The sequence below is a fragment of the Schistocerca americana genome, chromosome X (assembly GCF_021461395.2).
Source record: "Schistocerca americana isolate TAMUIC-IGC-003095 chromosome X, iqSchAmer2.1, whole genome shotgun sequence".
In the NCBI taxonomy this organism is placed as follows: Eukaryota; Metazoa; Arthropoda; class Insecta; order Orthoptera; family Acrididae; genus Schistocerca; species Schistocerca americana.
In genome coordinates this window covers 867,824,262-867,848,890 of record NC_060130.1, presented here as the reverse complement: position 1 = coordinate 867,848,890, position 24,629 = coordinate 867,824,262, and the positions used below count along the sequence as shown (strand labels likewise).

Here is a 24,629-nt window from a genome sequence, read left to right as displayed (position 1 = left end):
GCCTTGTTATGTTAATTTGTATGGCCTTACTATGTTGGCACTGCCAATGGCTGAAATCAAGGGGAAACATTTATATTTCCAGAGGACATGCAGCTCTACTGTATGGTTTGATGATGACGGCATCGAGTACTGGAATTCAATAGTAGAGAAAAGAAGAGAAAGACAAATAGGACTAATATTAGAACATGGACTAGAAGGAACAAAAGTGGAAGCTGCTGTATTGTAGATTGCTGCACAGAACTTGATTTATTAACTACCAACCCTTGATTTAAAAATTACAAAATAAGGTTGTATACGTGAAGAGATCTGGAGACACGAAAAGGTCTCAGATAGATTATATAAAGGTAAGAAGGAGATTTTTAAAAACCAGGTTTTAAATTACAGATGTTAACACTAATCACAATTTATTGGTTATGAACTGCACATTAAAACTGAAGAAACCCTTGATTTAAAAATTACGAAATAAGGTTGTATACGTGAAGAGATCTGGAGACACGAAAAGGTCTCAGATAGATTATATAAAGGTAAGAAGGAGATTTTTAAAAACCAGGTTTTAAATTACAGATGTTAACACTAATCACAATTTATTGGTTATGAACTGCACATTAAAACTGAAGAAATTGCAGAAACACCAATTAAAGGAGATGGAACCTAGATAAGTTCAATGAAACAGAGCTTGTTGATAGTTTCAAAGGGAGCATTAGGCAAGAACTGACTGAATCAGGTGAAAGGAATACAATAAAAGGTTAATAGGTAGCTTCAGTGATGAAATGCTGAAGGCAGTCGAGAATAAATAGGTGAACAGGCAAAGGTCAATTATAAATCCTTGGATAACACACAAGATATTGAATGTAATTAATGAAAGGAGAAAACATAAAAATTCAGAAAATGAAGCTGGCAAAGAAAATACAAACATCTAAAAAATGAGATTGAAAGAAAGTGCAAAATATCAAAGCAGGACTGGCTAGAGGAGAAATGCAAAGCTGTAGATGCCAGCTACAGAGAAATTAAAAGAACTTTGGAAAAAAAAGAAGCACCTGTATTAATAGCAAGAGTTCATATAGGAAGTCAGTATCAAGCAAAGAAGGAAAGGAAAAGTAGCAGGAATATATAGGGCTGTACAAAGGAAACAAACTTTAAGACAATGTTAAGGAAAGAGAAGAAACATTAGATGAAGTTTAGAGGGGAAATATTACAATGCCACAAGAATTTGAAAGTGAGCTGAAACAACTAATTCTAAACAAGGCACCTGGAGCAGATGACATTCCATCAGCATTTTTGAGATCCTTGAGAGAGCCAGCCATGACAAAACCATTCCACCTGGTACACAAGAGATATGAGATGTGCAAAATACCCTCAGACTCCAAGACAGGTGTTGACAGATGTGGATATTATGGCACCATCAGTTTAATAAGCAATGGTTACCAAATAACAACATGTATTACTTACAGAAGAGTGCAAAGACGTAGAACCCAATGTCAGTGAAGATGTTTGGGTTCCAAAGAAAGGCTAACATAAGTTTATAGCATTTGTAGATTTAGAGAAACCTTTTGACATTGTTGGCTGGACTACAATTTTTGAAAATCTGACAGTAGGGATAAAATACAGGAATAAATGGGATATCTGAAACTTGTACAGAAATTTGGAAAGGGAATTGAAGTTAACAGAGAAGAAATAAAAACTTTGACGTTTGCTGATGACCTTTTAATTCTGTCAGAAATGGCAAAGGACATGAAGGATCAGTGGAATAGAATGGAAAGTCTCTTGAAATGTGGTTGCAAAGATGGATAAGAAAAGTAAAACAAAGGTAATGTAACATATTGAAACTAAGTCAGGTGATGTCACAGGCGTCAGTGTAAATTGTATGGGATAATAAGGTTTGGAGACCAAATTGTGATTTAAATGGCTGTGAGCAGCACTAAATGTTTTTTAATTACATGTTTATTTATTTGCAATTTTGGTGAAGCTGAAACAACTAATTCTAAACAAGGCACCTGGAGCAGATGACATTCCATCAGCATTTTTGAGATCCTTGAGAGAGCCAGCCATGACAAAACCATTCCACCTGGTACACAAGAGATATGAGATGTGCAAAATACCCTCAGACTCCAAGACAGGTGTTGACAGATGTGGATATTATGGCACCATCAGTTTATAAGCAATGGTTACCAAATAACAACATGTATTACTTACAGAAGAGTGGATGCCTTTCTTTTCATTGTCTTCTGACCAAGCATGAACCACAATCTTTATGGCCTGCAGTTCTCTGAGCATACTCCATTCATTCATTCATTCATTCATTCATTCATTCATTCATTCATCCATTCTCCATAGACAAACACAAGGATTTGTTTTGGATTGTGTACATATTTTACACTTCCTCTCATAACTTTGTGCAAATAATTACAGACAATAAAGATAAAAAAGTTATATTGCTTGATTACTGGTATATATAAATATTATTTGTACAAATGAAAGTATTGTCCCCCTCTGAAAGGAATTCCTCAATACAGTAAAAACATTTATTGATAAGAAACTCCTTCCAGACCATTTCAAATCACTTTCCACTTGAGCTTCATAAATTTTTGTAAGTTGGTTATAAAATTTGATCTCCATGCAATACGGGCTGTCGTCTGCACTTTCTGTGTTACGTCTTTCCACATTATAATCATAGTCTCTCCAAGTATTGTAAATGTGCACATCACTATTTAGACTATTATAGTGCTTGTATTTTAAAATTAGTTGAACTTTTTTATAAACATATATTGATGGCAGTGTTAGTTGATTCTTACTTTTGAATATTCCTTTGCAAGACTCATTATAACTAAGCTTACAAATGATCTTCACTGCCTTTTTTTGAAGGATGGATATGCTATTTACATGCTTGGCATCAGCACACTCCCCTACTTCAAGCCCACATGTGAGGCATGTACACACTAAAACATAGTATATAATGCTCATTCGCTCATATATGGGAACTTGTGGCATTGCCCTCATTGTATAAATTGATTTTCTTAATTTTTGGCATAATAAGTCAATGTGATGCTCCCAGGAGAGAAGACAGTCTAGCATTACACCAAGGAAAGTAGTTTTATCATCCAATTTTATTTTTGTATCATCATCAGACATAACACTCCATTGCACTCCATCTGGTTTGAGGTGTATTTGGAACTTCATTAGACTTGTTTTACTGATGTTTTAAGATTAAGTGATTGTTTTGAAAGTAATTTTTCAATTCGAGTTAGACACCAGAGCAATGAGCAATTTTGGACCAGATCATTCGCATTGGTTCCCCAGTTAACAACTCCTGTCCACATAGTTAAAAGTACCTTGCTGTTGTGTTCTGTGGGCGTATCATTGATATATAATGTGAATGACAAATGCCCCAGAACTGACCCTTGGGGCAAACCACACTTTAGTATGGCTGGACAGGAGCTGTACCTTAATAATGTTGACCACTTTGTGTGTGACCTGTGTGACATCTGTCTTGAAGGTGTGACTGTAAAATATTTTTAACTGTTCCGCTGACACGATATGTTTTCAGTTTATCAAGTAGCAGTTTGTGAAATACTATTGTAGATGCACATGATAGATCTAGGAACAAACATGCCACCCTTTTTTATTCATGTAACTTCATAAATATTGTATTTACTAAATCAATATGGCAGATGTTATTGAGTAGCCTTTCCTAAAACCATACTGAGTTTCTCGTAATGCTATCTGTGACGAGAAAGTTTTCTAATCTTATTGCAGTAAGCTTTTCTAATACTTTGCTTATGACCAGAATTAAGCTGATGGGTCAACAGTTTTCGATGTAGCAAGTACTACCTTTTTTTGTCCAATGGCTTTACTGCTGTATATTTTAATTCAGATGGAAACACTCCTTTATTCAAACTTTCATTGAAGAATTGAAGAAGAACAGGGATGAGTGAATATTTGGTTGGTTGGTTTAAAAGGGGGAGGGGAAGGGACCAAACTGCAAGGTCATCAGTCCCGTGTTCCCGGTAAAATAATTACACAAAGGAAAGGAGAAAAGAAAGGAGACATACAGCACAACAACAGGAGAAAGGAAGAACCAGAAGAACGACAGAAGGGCAAACAACACCACCATGGACAAAACAGGAAAAGAACACCACAGAAGCAAGAAACAGGTAGACGGGGTAAAAACAAGAGAGCAGATGACCGTGGCTGGCCGACAATGAGAATAAAAAGGAAAAGCCAGCCACTCTGCGACACATTAAAACATCCGCCCTAAAAGCATTAGAGTGGAGAACACAAAGGGACAAAGAACATGTGCCAAAACTTATATAGAATGATAAAATCCACTGTCACATATAAAACGTAAAACTAAATTAGCCAATGAAGCGTTGTCAGCTAAAATTAATGGCAACGAGTCCGGTACCTGCAGAGTCCGTCACAGGGCAGCCAAAGAAGGGCAGCTCACCAAGATATGGGCCACTGTCAGCCAGACACCGCACCGACACTGAGGTGGGTCATCACGGCGCAGAAGGTAGCTGTGTGTCACCCAAGCATGGCCAATGCAAAGCCAGCAGAGAACCACAGAGTCCCTGCAAAAGGTCTGCATGGAGGACTGCCACACATTCATAGTCTCCTTAATGGCACGCAGTTTGTTGTGCATACTGAAAATATGCCATTCCATCTCCCAAATCCGAAAAACCTGGCGTAAAAACAAACACAGGTCAGTTATTGGAATGCTGACCTCCATACCCAGTTTCCATGTAGCCTGGTTGGCCAGCGTGTCAGCAAGTTCATTGCCTGGGATTCCGATGTGTCCTGGGGTCCACACAAACACCAATGCACAACTGGACTGTTCCAGGGCATAGATGGGCTCCTGGATGGTCGCTACGAAAGGATGACAAGGGTAGCACTCGTTGACAGCTTGTAGACTGCTCAAGGAGTCAGAACACAGAAGAAATGACTCCCCAGAGCATGAACGGATGCACTCAAGAGCACAAGGTATAGCCACCAGCTTGGCAGTAAAAACACTGCAGCAATGGGACAAAGAATGCTGTTCAATATGTACTCCATAAACATACACGAAGCCGACGTGACCATCAGCCATCGAGCCATTGGTGTAAACCATTTCGTGGCCTCGGTACATGTCAAGAATCGAGAGGAAGTGACAGCAGAGAGCCGTGGGGTGAGCTGAGGCCTTTGGGCCATGTGAAAGGTCCAGGTGAAGCCGTGGCCTAAGTGTGCACCATGGAGGTGTACGCGAATGAACCTTGAGTATAGGTGAAAAGGCAAGGACTCCAGTTCGGATAGAAGGGATCTGACATGCACGGCAATTGTAAGCCCTGACCTGGGCCGCTGATGCAAGAGATGAACTGCTGTGGGTGGGAAAAGGGGCACTCCAGCCTCCGCCAGGATGCTGGTCACCAGACTCGTCCTAAAAGCTCCCATCGCTAGTCAAATCCCACAGTGGTGCACTGGGTCGAGTAAACTCAACACTGAGGGTGCTGCTGAACCACAAACCAGACTCCCGTAGTCAAGGCAGAATTGAACAAGGGCTCTGTAGAGCTGCAGCAGTGTAGAGCAATCTGCACCCCAGTTGGTGTTGCTCAGGCAGCGGAGAGTATTGAGGTACTGCCAGCACTTCCACTTAAGTTGACGAAGGTGAGGAAGCCAAGTCAATCGGGTGTCAAAAATTAGTCCTAAGAACTGATATGTCTCCACTACAGTGGGTGGATCGTCATTAAGGTAAAGTTCTGGTTCTGGATGAACGGTACGACGCCAACAAGTGCGTAACACACGACTTTGAGGCCGAAAACTGGAAACCGTGGGCTAGCGCCAATGACTGTGTCATGTGGATGGCTCCTTGTCAGTGCCGCTCAGCAACACCAGTACTGTTGGAGCAGTACGAAATGCAGAAGTCGTCTGCATACAGAGAAGGTGAGACAGACGGCCCTACAGCTGCTGCCACTAAAAATAGAGAGACACTCAATACAGAGCCCTGTGGGACCCCATTCTCCTGGATACGGGGGGAACTATGGGAGGCACCAACTTGAACATGGAAAGTATGAAGCAATAGGAAATTTTGGATAAAAATTGGAAGCGGGCCTTAGAGACACCACTCGTATAATGTGGCAAGGATATGATGTCATACGCTTTTCGTAAAACAAAAGAGACGGCAACCAGGTGTTGGAGTATGGAAAAGGCTGTTCAGATGGCAGACTCTAGGGACACAAGATTATCGGTGGTAGAGCGACCCTGTCGGAAGCCGCCCTGACATGGAGTCAGTAGGCCACGTGACTCCAGGACCCAACACAACCGCCAAAACACCATACGTTCCAGCAGCTTACAAAGAATGTTGGTGAGGCTTATGGGCCAATAGCTATCCATCAAAAGCAGGTTCTTACCGGGTTTGATCACCGGAATGATGGTGCTCTCCCGCCATTGCAATGGAAAGGTGCCATAGCAGCAGATCCGCTTGAAGATGATGAGGAGATGTTGCTTGTAGTCAGATGAGAGATGTTTAATCATATGACTGTGAATCCGATCTGGCCCAGGAGCTGTGTCAGGGCAATGTGCAAGGCCACTGAGGAGCTCCCACTCTGTAAATGGGGCGTTATAGGATTCACTGTGGCGTGTAGTGAACGAGTGGATTTTCCCTTCCAGCCGCCGTTTGAGAGTGTGACAGGCAGGGGGTAATTCTCCGATGCAGAGGCTCAAGCATAGTGCTCAGCAAAGTGCTCAGCAATTGCATTTGCATCAGTAGATAACACGCCATTTATGTTAATACCGAGAACACCTGTTGGTATCTGGTACCCGAAAACATGTTTGATCTTTTCCCAGACTTGGGAAGGTGACATATGACATCCAATGGTCGAGACGTATATCTCCCAACACTCCTGCTTCTGTCGTCTGATAAGATGGTGAACATGGGCATAGAGCTGTTTAAAGGCTATGAGGTGGTCTAGGGGAGGGTGCCATTTATACCAGTGTAGAGCTTACTGAAGCTCCTTAATTGCTTCAGCGACTTCTGGCGACCACCAAGGGACTGCCTTTCACCGGGGCACCCTAAATAGTGAGGAATCGTGTTTTCTGCCACAGAAACAATTGTTGTAGTCATCTGCTCAACCATCACATCAAAGTTACCATGTGGGGGACATTCGACAGCAGAGGTGAAAGTTTCCCAGTCTGCCTTGTTTAAATCCCATCTGGGCAGGCATCCATGGGCCTGAAGCCACGGCAGTGACAGGAAGATGGGGAAGTGGTCACTACCATACGGGCCAACGTGTGCTCTCTAGTGGATAGATGGGAGAAGTCCTGGGCTGCAGAGGGATAAATCAATGACCGAGTAACTACCATGAGCCATACTGAAACGTGTGGCGGCCCCACTATTTAAGAGGCAGAGGTCAAACTGAGACAGTAAAGTTTTGACATCTCTGCTTCAGCCAGTAAGCATGGTGCTACCCCAAAAGGGGGAATGGGCATTAAAATCTCCCAAAAGTAGGAAAGGTTTAGGGAGTTGATCAATCAGTGCAGTTAATACATTCAGGGATACCGCACCATCTGGAGGAAGATATACATCGCAGACAGTTTTTTCCTGTGTTGCCCTTATCCAGGTCCTCAGCGGACGCCAGAACCTCTACCTCATCTGCGGACACAGAGCTTGTAGGTAGCGGTGGTGTGAGTACCTTCGCAATTCCTTTAGTCTTGGGGACCTTCTTTTTCAATTTCTCTCACTGCTTCTTGGGATTCCCTGGCTGGGAGGACTTCACTGATTCAGTCTCTGTGACTGAGGATGAACATGAAGCCCTACAACCAGCTGCTTTTGGGTTCTGTAATCTTTCCCACTAGCAGAAACCTAGGAAGGGAGTGACCCAAAGGACCCCTTCGTAGTGAGAGTAGCCGAGGAAGACTTACACTTCTCCAGCTCAAGTGAGGACTGATATCTCTGATAATTGGGAGGTGTTGCTCCCGAAGTAGGTGGTGTGGGAGCAACTGGTTCTGAGAGGCGACGGGAATGTTAAGAACTGATGGGGTGACAACTGTTCTTGTAGCGGCAGTGTAAGATGAGGTCATAGCCACAGGACGTAGGCACTCAAATTTCCTCTTAGCCTCAGTGTAGGTCAGTCGGGCCGGGGTCTTATATTCCATGATTTTCCTCTCTTTCTGTAAAATCCTGCAGTTTGGCAAGCAAGGTGAATCACGTTCTCTGCAGATGACACAGATGGGAGGCAGGGCACATGGAGTATTAGGATGTGATGGACGTCCACAATCTCAACATGTGATGCTGGAAGTACAGCGGGAAGACATATGGCCAAACTTCCAGCACTTAAAGCACCGCACTGGGGGAGGGATATATGGCTTGACGTCACAGCGGTAGACCATCGCCTTGACCTTCTCGGGCAATTTGTCACCCTCGAAGGCCAAGATGAAGGCACTGGTGGGAACCTGATTATCCCTCGGACCCTGATGTACACGCAGGACGAAATGAACACTTCGCCACTCTAAACTGGCGCACAGCTTGTCATCAGACTGCAAAAGAAGGTCCTTGTGGAATATAATACCCTGCACCATATTTAAGCTCTTATGGGGCGTGATGGTAACAGAAACATCCCCCAACTTGCCACAAGCGAGTAATGCCCGTGACTGGGCAGAGGATGCTGTTTTTATCAAGACTGACCCAGAGTGCATTTTGAATAAGCCCTCCACCTCCCCAAAGTTGTCCTCCAAATGCTCTACAAAAAACTGAGGCTTCATGGACATGAAAGATTCCCCATTAACTCTCATACATACGAGGCACCGGGGCGAATATGCTTCACTGCCATCCTTACCCGGGCATTCCTCCCATGGTGTGGCCAGGGAGGGGAATGATTTGGGGTCATATTTCTTATCACAGAAGTTGACTTTGCCTGCTTAGAGACTGCTGTTGGCGGACCACCATCAAGAGATGACATACTACGCTTCATGGCATGTCATCCGCCCTGATGCCACCCACTCCAACCAGGGTCCCTCCCACAGGTGCCACCCAGTCTCAGCAAGGGCCACCTGGCAGGATGGCCATTGCCGGGAGTCCCGATGCCCCAGGGAGGTGGACATATACTTCATGGCATACATGGGGAGTTAACGGTGCAGGCATCAGCAGAGTGATCCCTGTGTTGTCAGAGGGCTACAACCAACAGGGTACATGGCAGCCCCACCACAACAGACTGGCTACCGTGCTGGATATAAGGTGCTAAGAAGTCCGTGGTCATCGTCAGTGCAGAAAGCGACCCTGCATAGTGCATGGTGTAAAATGCACCCAGGAAGGTGTCCTCTGCCAAGAGATGGAGAATGAGTGGGACTACAATGCGATGACAAGAAAATGGGCTAAAGATCTCAATGCATGATGGATATTATGCACCATGTAAGGTGCCCTTCCCCAGTTGGCTCGCTCTTCGGGAAAATTTAGAAAGATGGAGGTCAAACCCAACAGGGGACCATCACATAAAGGCTGAAACGTATGAGACTCCTTTAGTCACCTCTTACGACAGGCAGGAATATCTCGGGCCTATTCTAGCCTCTGTACAAGGAAGATGAGGGGGGGGGGGGGGGGGGGATGTTTGCATTTTTTTAAGATACTGGAGGAAATTTCATCCCAACCAGTAGAGGATTTGTTTTGCATTTCATTTACTGTTCTCTCTATTTCAGTTGTATTTGTATCACATTGTTTCTGAATGTTTCTCCATCGCAACAACTGCAAATGCAGGTGTTTGTGCCAAAAGTACTTAACATGGTATGCGTATCTACAGAGGTCTTAAGAGTGGGTAGCTTTGTTGGGTACATTAAATTTATGTGTGTATATGAATTCTGCAGTCATTTATGTAGAATGGAGATCAGCTGGGGGGGGGGGGGGGGGGTGGGAGGTGGGGGGGGGGGGGAGACGATGGTTAATTCAGGCATAATTTCACTTACCAGAACAAGCCTTAGAGAACTCAAGTGTGGCCAGTAACCCACCCATTGCCAATTAACAATTGATTTGCCTCAACATTATTCACTGCATTGATGTTGATTCATTCATTCATTCATTGCATTCATGTTGATTAAAACCTAAATTTTTATGACCATGTAATAAAACACGCACAGAAACTCAATTAAGTCTGTTTTTCTTTTAGAATTATCGCCAACATTTAACATTTCTACCTCGGAAGGTGCAAGTATAGCACTGTTGAGATTCAAATATTACCACCATGTAATATATGTCACTATATGCATACTTCCTCAAGTCTAATGTTCTTAGTTCTGTGTTATTCTCCACACAGTGAGTTAAAAATAAAGTTGTTCAGTAATTATTTGTTGTACTTGTACTTTCAAACCACATCCCAACAGGTTATGGGGACAAGTTACATCATCAGCAAGAGTTACAGTTTTTGATTAGATGAAAACAAATTCATAAGCTGAAAAGTGCATAAATAAATAAATCTATTAACATGAAAAATATGGCACACACGACTGCTGTACATGGATTTTGACTGGATATGCAGTCGTGCGACTTAGAGAATACAAGTCAAGGCATTAGTCATCAAAAACAACATATGGTGACAAATATTTGGAAACACCATTATCTGCACTGACTGGCAAAGGTGAAATGCTTGCTGCTGCAGATGCTACATATAAAGCATGGCTAGTGGCAGACAGAAAAGCAAAAGCAAACTTGATTTTATCCATCAATCATGCTGAGCTGAAGCCACCAAGGAATCGCACTACATCACTTCAGGTACTGCTTCAACTAGATGCGATCTGTGCATTCACAACTATGAAAATTTTAGATGTGCTATTGAATCCCATGACAATCTATCAGATGTCAAGACACTGAAAGTAAAACTCTTGGAAGAACACAATGCAAGCATTCAGAAAGGCAGCAAAACTGCAAGTGCTGCGATGTTCGTTAAATCAGGTAAATGTTTCGAGGACAAGTCAAAAATTGCTATGACAGTGACAAATTGGAACAAAATTAAAAAAAACTAAAAAAGGGAAAAATCAGTGTACAAATGCACCAAGAAGGGATGCAAAGAAGATGAGTGTTTTTTCAAGAAGAAACTAAGTGTGCAAGCTGCGGACAATGTCAATGAGGCTCACTACTGTTTCTTTATAAATGAGCCTGCTCAGAAGTTTTGCAACACCAAAACTTTTTTGGTGCAATCCACATCGCATATGTACACCAATCCAAAAGTGTTCACACATGTGACAAAAATGAAAGAGAATTTAATGCTTACAGGCCGCAGCACTATACAAGTAACAGCTAAAGGTGATGTACACGTGGCAACAACATTTTGTCTCATTTAAGTGGGTTAGGTCATGGACAACAATGACACAGTAATATTGGAGAACACTTGCACAGTTATACAAGATACTAACAGTGAAGTCAAAGTGATTGCAAATAGAGTTGCTAACTTGTTTTACTTACAAGAAAATCGTTCAAAGATGTGCATCACTGCTGAGGTGAAAGTTACCAGAGGTAATACACAAATCTGGCATGCTCTATTAGGCAACCTGAAGTCACCCAGTTGTCCAGTAATTACATGCTGTGCCTGTATTTTCAAACAACATCGCAACACACATAATACATCCGTAATTCAAGTGTCAGTTTCAGTGTAGAAAGAGAACCACTGCTCAGAATGCTGTCAAATTTGACCAGCATACTAGTTCCGCAGGGGAAAATGTCACAGAAAACAAACACAAAAACACACACACACACACACACACACACACACACACACACACACACACACACACACTAACAAAAATTTTACCAACAGACCACAATTAAGTATCAGAATATGCTCACCAACAGATGTGCAACATGGCCGTTCCTCAGTTTGCACCTGAGATGCCCGATGCCCATTATGACTGTCTACATGAATTACAGGAATGTGTGCTGTCTGCACTTTTGGACATGTCTGAATGAACAGACACAACAATAAATCTGCAGCTACAGTACATATTATGTAAATTGAAGGTGGAGGGCGAGAGAGGAAAGGAAAGGGAAGGAACTATTGATGTCACCTGCATGAAGACTTGATGCAGAATTGGCAACAACAAGTGAAAATGTGTGCTAGCTTGAGATTTGAGCCCGGTACACCTCTGAGCCAACACATATTTCCACCAATCATCATCTAGCCGCAGTCCCCATACATGTACTTCATGCTCCCTACTTTGAGATTCCCATATGACATTGAACTTAATTATGCATCTGAACTTAAGGTGGTGGATTCATTGCCCATCGAGGTGAATCAGTTATATAACTGGGTGCCTCGATGGGCAATAAATCCACCACATTCAGTATGGATGTACAATTATGTTCGATCTACTGCAGGAATCTCAAAGTGGCACACATGGAATACATGTATGGGGACTGCGGATAAGTGGTGCTTGGTGGTCCTATAAGTCAGTAAAGAGGCGTACTGAGAGAGTCCACACAGTTGCGATAAACACTGTTCCATATGGCACAGTGGTTAATGCAACTGTCTAGTAAGCAAGAGATTCTCAGTTCAAATCCTGGTCCAGCATGCATTTTCACGAATCACCACTGATTCTGTGCATGAAGTCCTGATGGAGCTGACATCAAGTTTCTTCGCTTTCCTTTCCTTTCTTCCCTTCCACCTTCAATTTACATAATATGACTCCATGAAGGATCGCACACTGCTAGTAAACCTCTTTTACAAGAATGGTGACGGTGTGCCAGTAGCCCTGCAGAAGTTCCGGACACTCAAGGGTATGGAAAAAGGCCTTGGTCTGATGACCGCTAAGGGTTTGGAGAATATGATTTAAAAATTCGAAAAGACCAGTTCTTTTGAAGTGCAATATGGCAGACAGAGGAAAGAAGTTGAACCGACATCTATCAAAAATGTGGACACAGCACTGCAGGAAGGACTGAGTGATGGTGTGCGAACATGCATGCAGTGCACAGGGAGCTGCCTGAACATTGGACATGCATGTGAGCATGGTGCATAAAATCCTACAAAACATCCTGCGTGGCTATCCGTACAAAATCACCTGTGTTCAGGAATTGTTTCCTGCTGACCTGCCAGTAAGACAAAAGTTCACTCTGGAATCTCTTGTTCGTATGAATCTGGACAATGAATGGCCATGGACCATTGTTTGGACAGACAAAGCACATTTCCACCTCCAAGGACATGTCAATCTGCAGGTTTGCGGAATATCGGCAATGGAAACCTGCACGCACATCAACTAGTACCACTTCATTCAGCAAAGGTGACTGGTGCGAGTTGATGGTTTTGTTTATTGCAGGGCCATATATTTTCAAGGAGATGTATCCTGTAGGTTTTGTTACCTGTTCTGTCACTGGTAAATGCTATGACAGTCTTCCGAGCACCGACATCATTTCAATCCTTCAACAGTGTGGATGTGTGGGTAGGATCATTTTTATGAAAGATGGTGTTCCTTAGTACATTGCACAGCAAGTGAAGTGGCTGCTGCAGAGGTATTTCGGAAATGTTAGAATTATCAGTTGTCATTTTCCTGCAGCCTGGCTGTCCGCATCACCTGATCTTGTGAGACTGCTGATTGCGGGGTTATCTGAAAGATGTTGTGTTCAGTGCTCCAATTATGAATGTAGCTGAATTGAAGGCTTGCAATGCACAACTAATTCTGAACACGATCCCCAAGACACTTCAATCTGTTGTGGAATTTGATATTTCTCGATTTCAACTTGTGGCAGAAAATGGTGGACAATATATTCAACATGTCTAGCACCAGTGTCACGACAATTAGAAACAGATGTCATTTTCCTTTTTATGTGATTTTTCGCCCCAGGACAATTAAAAACTGATTTTTTTCACATCCCATGTGGTATGACGTTGCTGTGATGGATGGGCTTACTCCACTGACAATACCACAACTGTTAACTGTCATACTTACACAGTCATACACATTGATGAATACAGATGGAGTAATGTTCAACTCACACCTTAGCCATCGTACTGCAATTCATGTCATTTGTAGCTGACCCCATTGATGCTTACGGGGCCATCTAGTGCTAAAATTTTTATTACATTCTTTTTGTTCCATGATGTTTCCCCCTGTGTCAATAACATGCTGTTCAAATTTGACGTCATTCTGAGCAGTGGTTCTCTTTCTACAGCATTTTGAAACCATGACTTTAATTATGGACACCCTGTACTTTGGTCATTTTCAGTCTCTTGCAACATACAGAATAATATTCGGGGTTACATCACATGTCACTTAAAACAAATTTTTCTATTACAGAAGAAGGCTATCTGAATAACAACATCAGGGTCCAACTCGAAGAGATTCAGACAAATGATGGCTTTCATAGTTAGAATATCCGGAATAGCAAAGCACTCAGGACACAGCAAACAAAAAGAACTAACACATAAAGGCATGTGAGTTACATGTGTGTTAAGCTTTAGAAGGTATTGCCAGTTTACATCAGAAAGTTGCAAAAGGAATACAAATTTTAAGCAGAATTAAAATAATAATAATAATAATAAGAATAATAATAATAATATTGCTTGAACAATTCTTTTATTCAGTTGGTGACTACGCTGACCAGTAACATTTTTCTGATAAAGTTCGTATCAAGCCAAAACCGAAAATATTGTCTGTTGCCCATTAACGTTTTCATTATCTACAACTATGTACACACTCCACAGGTTACTGTATGGTGCGTGGCAAAAGGTGCCTTTAACCACTATTAGTCATTTCCTTTCCTGTCTGATTCGCAAATAAAGCAAGGGAAAAATGACTATCCATATGATCCACACGAGCCCCAATTTATCTTATTTTTGTAGTCCTTATGCAATATGTATGTTGGCAGCAGTGGAATCATTTTGCAGCTAGCTTCACGTGTTGGCTCTCTAAATTTTCTCAACAGCTTTTCACTAAAAGAACATTGTCTTCCCTCCACGAATTCCCATTTGAGTTCACGAAGCATCTCTGTAATGATCACATGTTGATCAAACATACTAGTAACAAATCCAGTGGCTCGCCTCTAATTGCTTCAACAGCTTCCTTTAATCTTATCTGGTGGAGATCCCAAACACTAAAGTAGTACTCAAGAATGTGTCACATTAGTGTTCTATACATGGTCTCCTTTATATATGAGCTACACTTTCCTGAAATCTCCCAATAACCTGAAGTTGACTGTGTCTAGCAGCACGCTATCAATGTTGGATCTGAACATTACAGTATTGTTTTTCCTACTCACCTACATTAACTTACATTTTTCTACATTTAGAGCAAGCTGCAATTCATCACACAAACTACAAATTTTGTCTATGTCATCTTGTATCCTCCTACATTCCCTCGAAAATAACATCTTTCCATACACCACAGTGTCTTCAGACAACAGTAAAATTGCTGCTCACCCCAGCCGACAACTCATTTATGTACTAACCAAACTGGTCACTGAGTGACTGGATAGACCCCTTCGACCCGCTTAACGATTTTATGTAAGACTAGAATTTTCTTGGGTTCTCTTGCCAAGGTACGAAAGTGAAAGTAGTTGTATGCTTCACCCATTGATCATTTTATACATGCACAAACTTCTAATAACTTTTGCCTGTTGAAATTTACACGACCGTTTTTGAACCTTGAGTGAAACAAACTGTTTCCTCAGTATTTTTCATATCTGCTATTCAATGGTGGTTGGTCTTTTTTGTTCTTAATCCACTTACTCCGCACATATTTCTCTAGAGCATGATTTACAATCAGTTTAATCTTTGCCCATAAATCCTCTACACCCATCATATTGGAAATAAATCTACATCTACATTTATACTCCGCAAGCCACCCAACCGTGTGTGGCGGAGGGCACTTTACGTGCCACTGTCATTACCTCCCTTTCCTGTTCCAGTCGCGTATGGTTCGCGGGAAGAACGACTGTCTGAAAGCCTCCGTGCGCGCTCTAATCTCTCTAATTTTACATTTGTGATCTCCTCGGGAGGTATAAGTAGGGGGAAGCAATATATTCGATACCTCATCCAGAAACGCACCCTCTCGAAACCTGGACAGCAAGCTACACCGCGATGCAGAGCGCCTCTCTTGCAGAGCCTGCCACTTGAGTTTGTTAAACATCTCCGTAACGCTATCACGGTTACCAAATAACCCTGTGACGAAACGCACGACTCTTCTTTGGATCTTCTCTATCTCCTCCGTCAACCCGATCTGGTACGGATCCCACACTGATGAGCAGTACGCAAGTATAGGTCGAACGAGTGTTTTGTAAGCCACCTCCTTTGTTGATGGACTACATTTTCTAAGGACTCTCCCAATGAATCTCAACCTGGCACCCGCCTTACCAACAATTAATTTTATACGATCATTCCACTTCAAATCGTTCTGCACGCATACTCCCAGATATTTTACAGAAGTAACTGCTACCAGTGTTTGTTCCGCTATCATATAATCATACAATAAAGGATCCTCCTTTCTATGTATTCGCAATACATTACATTCGTCTATGTTAAGGGTCAGTTGCCACTCCCTGCACCAAGTGCCAATCCGCTGCAGATCTTCCTGCATTTCGCTACAATTTTCTAATGCTGCAACTTCTCTGTATACTACAGCATCATCCGCGAAAAGCCACACGGGACTTCCGACACTATCTACTAGGTCATTTATATATATTGTGAAAAGCAATGGTCCCATAACACTCCCCTTTGGCACGCCAGGGGTTATTTTAACGTCTGTAGACGTCTCTCCATTGATAACAACATGCTGTGTTCTGTTTGCTAAAAACTCTTCAATCCAGCCACAAAGCGGTCTGATATTCCGTAGGCTCTTACTTTGTTTATCAGGCGACAGTGCGGAACTGTATCGAACGCCTTCCGGAAGTCAAGAAAAATAGCATCTACATGGGAGCCTGTATCTAATATTTTCTGGGTCTCATGAACAAATAAAGCGAGTTGGGTCTCACACGATCGCTGTTTCCGGAATCCATGTTGATTCCTACATAGTAGATTCTGGGTTTCCAAAAACGACATGATATTCGAGCAAAAAACATGTTCTAAAATTCTACAACAGATCGATGTCAGAGATATAGGTCTATAGTTTTGCACATCTGCTCGACGACCCTTCTTGAAGACTGGGACTACCTGTGCTCTTTTCCAATCATTTGGAACCTTCCGTTCCTCTAGAGACTTGCGGTACACAGCTGTTAGAAGGGGGGCAAGTTCTTTCGCGTACTCTGCGTAGAATCAAATTGGTATCCCGTCAGGTCCAGTGGACTTTCCTCTGTTGAGTGATTCCAGTTGCTTTTCTATTCCTTAGACACTTATTTCGATGTCAGCCATTTTTTCGTTTGTGCGAGGATTTAGAGAAGGAACTGCAGTGCGGTCTTCCTCTGTGAAACAGCTTTGGAAAAAGGTGTTTAGTATTTCAGCTTTACGCATGTCATCCTCTGTTTCAATGCCATCATCATCCCGGAGTGTCTGGATATGCTGTTTCGAGCCACTTACTGATTTAACGTAAGACCAGAACTTCCTAGGATTTTCTGTCAAGTCGGTACATAGAATTTTACTTTCGAATTCACTGAATGCTTCACGCATAGCCCTCCTTATGCTAACTTTGACATCGTTTAGCTTCTGTTTGTCTAAGAGGTTTTGGCTGCGTTTAAACTTAGAGCGAAGCTCTCTTTGCTTTCGCAGTAGTTTCCTAACTTTGTTGTTGTACGACGGTGGGTTTTTCCCGTCCCTCACAGTTTTACTCGGCACGTACCTGTCTAAAACGCATTTTACGATTGCCTTGAACTTTTTCCATAAACACTCAACATTGTCAGTGTCAGAACAGAAATTTTCGTTTTGATCTGTTAGGTAATCTGAAATCTGCCTTCTATTACTCTTGCTAAACAGATAAACCTTCCTCCCTTTTTTTATATTCCTACTAACTTCCATATTCAGGGATGCTGCCACGGCCTTATGATCACTGATTCCCCGTTCTGTACATACAGAGTCGAAAAGTTCGGGTCTGTTTGTTATCAGTAGGTCCAAGATGTTATCTCCACAAGTCGGTTCTCTGTTTAATTGCTCGAGGTAATTTTCAGATAGTGCACTCAGTATAATGTCACTCGATGCTCTGTCCCTACCACCCGTCCTAAACATCTGAGTGTCCCAGTCTATATCTGGTAAATTGAAATCTCCACCTAAGACTATAACATGCTGAGAAAATTTATGTGAAATGTATTCCAAATTTTCTCTCAGTTGTTCTGCCACTAATGCTGCTGAGTCGGGAGGTCGGTAAAAGGTGCCAATTATTAACCTAGCTCGGTTGTTGAGTGTAACCTCCACCCATAATAATTCAAAGGAACTATCCACTTCTATTTCACTACAGGATAAACTACTACTAACAGCGACAAACACTCCACCACCGGTTGCATGCAATCTATCCTTTCTAAACACCGTCTGTACCTTTGTAAAAATTTCGGCAGAATTTATCTCTGGCTTAAGCCAGCTTTCTGTACCTATAACGATTTCAGCTTCGGTGCTTTCTATCAGCGCTTGAAGTTCTGGTACTTTACCAACACAGCTTCGACAGTTGACAATTACAATACCGATTGCTGCTTGGTCCCCGCATGTCCTGACTTTGCCCCGCACCCGTTGAGGCTGTTGCCCTTTCTGTACTTGCCCAAGGCCATCTAACCTAAAAAACCGCCCAGCCCACGCCACACAACCCCTGCTACCCGTGTAGCTGCTTGTTGCGTGTAGTGGACTCCTGACCTATCCAGCGGAACCCGAAACCCCACCACCCTATGGCGCAACTCGAGGAATCTGCAGCCCACACGGTCGCAGAACCGTCTCAGCCTCTGATTCAGACCCTTCACTCGACTCTGTACCAAAGGTCCGCAGTCAGTCCTGTCGACGATGCTGCAGATGGTGAGCTCTGCTTTCATCCCGCTAGCGAGACTGGCAGTCTTCACCAAATCACATAGCCGCCGGAAGCCAGAGAGGATTTCCTCCGATCCATAGCGACACACATCATTGGTGCCGACATGAGCGACCACCTGCAGATGGGTGCACCCTGTACCCTTCATGGCATCCGGAAGGACCCTTTCCACATCTAGAATGACTCCCCCCGGTATGCACACGGAGTGCACATTGGTTTTCTTCCCCTCTCTTGCTGCCATATCCCTAACGGGCCCCATTACGCACCTGACGTTGGAACTCCCAACTACCAGTAAGCTCACCCTCTGCGACCGCCCGGATCTTGCAGACTGAGGGGCAACCTCTGGAACAGGACAAGCAGCCATGTCAGGCCGAAGATCAGTATCAGCCTGAGACAGAGCCTGAAACCGGTTCGTCAGACAAACTGGAGAGGCCTTCCGTTCAGCCCTCCGGAATGTCTTTCGCCTCCTGCCACACCTTGAGACGACCTCCCACTCTACCACAGGTGAGGGATCAGCCTCAATGCGGGCAGTATCCCGGGCAACCACAGTCGTAGTCCGATCGGGGGATGCGTGGGACGAGCTGGCCGTCCCCGACAAACCCCCATCCGGACCCCCACAGTGATGCCCATTGGCAACAGCCTCAAGCTGTGTGACCGAAGCCAACACTGCCTGAAGCTGGGAGCGAAGGGATGCCAACTCAGCCTGCATCCGAACACAGCAGTTGCAGTCCCTATCCATGCTAAAAACTGTTTTGCAAAGAACGTCTGAACTAATCTACAGAGAGCGCAAACAAATCGACAAAATTTAAACGGTTATTAAAATACAAGATTGCCTAGTAAATGCAGTAATGCTGCTACTTGCGCACTGCTGACACTGCTCGGTGGCGGAAGGAGACTACGCGAATTTACACTATTCAGGTACTAAAACGCGATGCTACAACTCTCAAATAGTATAATACGCCCGAAATTTATGAATTAAACAATGCAAGTACCAAAAACACGCAAAGAAATTAAGAATTAAACTATGTAACAAATGAGTGAGCTAGGAGTATACGACTTGCTGCTGCAGCTGCTTATCCAACGGCGGCAGGGAGCACACTCCATTCGTTGTCTAAGAGGGACGCTACTAACTGCTTTCTCGATGGATATACTAATTTTAGTGCCCATCAATTAACGATTTGCAAAAACAAAAAACTCATTTTAACATTTACAGACTATGTGTAATTTTTTTAACTGAAGGAAAATAAATATATATTAACATCACACGAGTTTATAATTTGTCTTACCTGGTACCTGGTTCATTGTAGGATTCCCATCTCCTAGTAGCAAGCTGTAAAACGTTTTCTCCCAAACATTTAAAACAATCGGTTTATTTCCCGTTCTGTTCTTATCCATTTTCCTTTTTAGTCTCATTTTCTTTAGCAATTGTTTCCTGTCAGTTTTAATGCTGATATTAGTTTCAAATGAATGTATAACATTTAAGATTGCATCTCCTCTCTTTCTTTTTGCTTCTGGAAGTTGTGACTTCTCTGATACTCAGGATGATTTTCTAAAGCCGACTAAAAACAACATCATACTTTCTGCACATACCCAGCTTTCATCTGAATCGGACGAGGACATCTTCAGTCAATAAGTGACAATACTCACTGAAAATAAATGAAGCGAAACTCAGTCGGACGGCAAAGGAAACAGTGATGAAGCCCATTCTTGCTCAACAATGGTTCGCTGACAATGCATACCAAGCAGGTGGCTAGGAGCTTTTGCTACTGTGTTAGAAGTAAAAGGTAAAGAGGAAAAGCAAAAGGTCATTATTACAATCAGAAGCTAAGGCTTCTGCTTTTACCTTTTGCTTCCAAGTGAATGCTCTTACTTCTACCTTTTGCTGCAAGCTTGTGCTTCAGTTTTATTCATATGGCCCAATGTACTCAAATGTAGTCTCACGTGTAAGTAAAAACAATTTACTTAGCACATCACAGTTTGGATTCCAGAAGGGTTGCTCAATTCAGAATGCTATTTATACATTTTCTTACCATTATTACAAGCATTAAATGCTAACATATTGCCAGTTGGTACTTTTTGTGGCCTTTCCAAGGTATTTTATTCTGTAGATTGTGTTACTCTTCTAGAAAAATTCAAATTTTATGTAACTGGTGGCTTTACATACAACTAATCTGAATGATACTTAACAGAATGTAAAAAGTTGTGCTGAATAATTCAAACAGTTCTGAAAGGATAGGAAATTTTGAGATGGGGGAGAAATTAAGAAGTACCGGTACCACAAGGTTCAATTTTGAGTCCATTCCTGTTCATTATGTATGTGAGTGACTTTCCACTTAACATTTATCAAGACAACTAGTAATTTTTGCAGAGGATACTATTGTTATAATACATTCCATAAGTGAGAAAGCAATAGAAGAGACTGTTAATAATATTTTTCAAAGAATTACTAAGTGGTTCTCTGAAAATGGACTCTCCCTTAATTTTGAGAAACACACTATATCTAGTATGTACAACAAAGAGTGTCATACCTACCAACAATTGATGTAGTGCATGAGAGGAGTCAATAAACAGGGTACAATGCTTCGAATATTTGGGTGTACACACCTTGAACTGGTAGAGGCATATCACTGAGCTGCTCAAACAATTAAGTTCGAGCTACTTTTGCTCTCCATATAGTTACTAGTCTTAGAAACAAACAAAACAACTTCCTGGCATATTTTGCATATTTCCACTCAATAATGATTTATGGAATAATTTTCTGGGGTCAGTCATAACTCGGAAAGAAAGCATTGATTGCACAAAAGAAACCATATATACAATATACAGTATAATATACAATGTTCACCTGCGACAGTCATGTAGGTACCTCTCCAAGGAGGTTGGCACTTTTATAATACATACATTTGCTACCGAAATTCATCAAGAATAACCCATCGCAATTTTAGAAGAATAGTGATTTCCAAACCTACAGCTCTAGAAGAAAAAAGTACCTTTATTACTCATTAATTGAAGATGTCAGTGGCTCAGAAAGGATTTCAATATACAGAAAAAAATTTATCATTTACTCAATAACATAAAACACCCGATAGGCAGCAAAGCAAATTTTAAATCTAACCTAAAATACTTTCTCCTGGACAACTCTTTCTATTCCATGCACGAATTTTCCTTTAAATACTGGTAGCTTGTTTAAAAAAACTAGTCTTTGATTGTAGTAGCACAAGCAGGACTAAAAAATATGTTTATTACTGTTAACATTAATCACGTACACACATCCTGAAACTGACTTGTTGCACATCATTTAACAAAAAATGTTCAAATGATTTATGGAACATGTAAAAAACTAATGAAGATCTTCAGATAAATAAGAAAAACAAATGAACAGCAGCATAAAATTAGGTATGTAGCTAGTAACTAAAAAAAATTACAACCTGGTAATTTTGCTCCATCATGAGGTTTTACTGTTACTGGCATCAACTGGGAAGAGACAAATACTATTTGATCACTACTAACTGCACCTTCTTCATTAGCAGTTTCATTAAGCTTCTTCGCATATTTTAATTTTTCCTGTAAATCATTGCAATAAGGCATATTAAAGAACTGATGCAACAAAAAGAGGAAAGCATTTTCTTGCATATTTTCTGATTAATTGTTTCTGGTTATTTATTGTTATTTGCCCTAATGAAAGGATGGTCTTCAAAGCCATCTTTCATTTTATATGAAATAAATGAACTCCTTGTACTTAACAGTGAATGTCTTTACATGAAAGAGTACTATCAGTTTACATAATAATAATAATAATAACAATTAGTAATAATTAAGCAATGGAAACTCTAGGTTGTAATATCAACAATACTAGGAAAGGATAAACTGCTACACACCATAAAGATGACCCATCGAGCTGCAGACAGGCACAACGAAAAGACTGTTACACATTATAGCTTTCACCCAAAACCTTCTTCAGCAAAGAAAACACACACAGTCATTTCGACTGGAGCTGCCAGTTGTGGCAGTTGTGTGCATGAGGTGTGCTTGCTTGTGTGAATGTGTGGGTGTTTTCTTTGCTGAAAAAGACTTTGGTTGAAATCTATAATGTGTAACAGTCTTTTTCATTGTGCCTGTCTGCAACTCAATGGATTATCTTTACGATGAGTAGCAATCTTTCCTTTTCCTAATATTGTTAACAATGACAACTTAATACAAAAACATGAATTATAACAAAAAGGAAAGAAAGAAAGAAAGACAGAGGAAAGGAAAGAAGGAATCAAAGAGAAAGAGGTAAAATACACCCAAGTGGTAAAAAAGAAAAAAAATATAAGGCCTAGGAGAGCACAAGTGGCCGACCACCTGCTAATTCATCCTCTTCTCATAAAGAAGGATATGGAATCCACAGAAAGATATGGGACCTGTAGATTGCTCGCCCTGTGGTTAATATCACCTTTCAAATACTACATCTTCAAGTAATTATTTAGGTGGCCTCACATGTATTAGTGGATCTGATTTTATTCCTCAAATCTAGGAAAATTCCTTGGGAGTACCAGAGATCAGTCTTGCCCTTACATGTAGTAATCAGACAGGATTACAACATAGTTTTAGAGGTGGAAAATATAAGAATTTGGAAAACAAATTATGAGATCTTGCTGTTGGTTATGCAGATGGTCTCAACTGTAAGTAAAGACTACCATTAATTTATAACAAGACACAATCAGATATGTTTGAAACAGGAAATATGTATTATGGAAAGAGGCAGACTGTTCACTAACTGCATCTTTGCAGCATAGGACTTGGCTTGTGGTATGAAAGAATATAAATTAATTTAAAGTGTAAGGACTGCATAGGATGTGAATGTTTTTTTTTTTTTCCCCTGGAGGAACATTACATCTGAGAGAATGTACCCATGATTACTGGCGGGGAAAAAAGCATTAAATAATGGATCAGCAATCAGGAACATACAGATCTCGCATTGCACCCCTGGCCTCCCAGGTCTCCTGATTTCACAGTATGTGAATGTTTTAGTTGAGGGTTTTCTGAAAGTCATCATCCGTGTGTCCTCAATTCCAGCAACTCTGGGTGAAATGCAACAGTACACAGCAAGAACAGTTAATGCAGCAACTCCAGGCATGCTCACAAAAGTATGGAACAAGTTTGACTGGCTTCTGGACAGTTTTGTGCGTCGAGTGGAAGACACATTGGACATTTTTGAAAGGTAAATGAAATATTGATGCTAAGTGTAATAGTAATAAGTACCATTTACAAGAACCCATATTTTATTTTCAAAATTAAAAATACATTTTGGTTATTGGCATGTATTCAATTACTATGAACTGGTCTAGTTTTCATTATAAATACCTTAGTGTGTACTGAACTAGCATTTTTGTTATTTTTCTTTTTTATTTACTTTGATTATGACTACTAATTACCTCAACCAACCAAATCTGATACAAATTTGGTAAAGTGACCATCTCAAATGATGGGCATTATGACTTTCCCCTCAGCATTCATTACATCTTGTTCATCTGGAGACATATTCAACTATAGAAGTAGTAAAGCACAATCTCACACTTTGTAACACCTTACATTCTTCCAACAAACCTACCAGCAATCACCGAAGGATGTGTAGCGGCTACAGTGACATAAATCTGGTAACACTGAGCAGCCCACTGCTCAAGAACATCAAGAACATTGTATTTAATAAATATGAACAAAGACATCACGTGCAGCTTGAGTTTTTTTTATGACTGCAGTGGGCATCACCATCC

General features: G+C 41.5%; 1 protein-coding gene across 1 annotated transcript in view; it reads right to left on the bottom strand.

Moving 5' to 3' along the window:
- Positions 1-24,629, bottom strand: part of LOC124555451 (coiled-coil domain-containing protein 77-like) — a 197,905-nt gene that overhangs the window by 45,236 nt on the left and 128,040 nt on the right. The window contains exon 5 of the mRNA XM_047129370.1: positions 22,302-22,437. Within this exon, the coding sequence (XP_046985326.1) occupies positions 22,302-22,437 (136 nt within the window). The remainder of the gene's footprint in view (positions 1-22,301; positions 22,438-24,629) is intronic.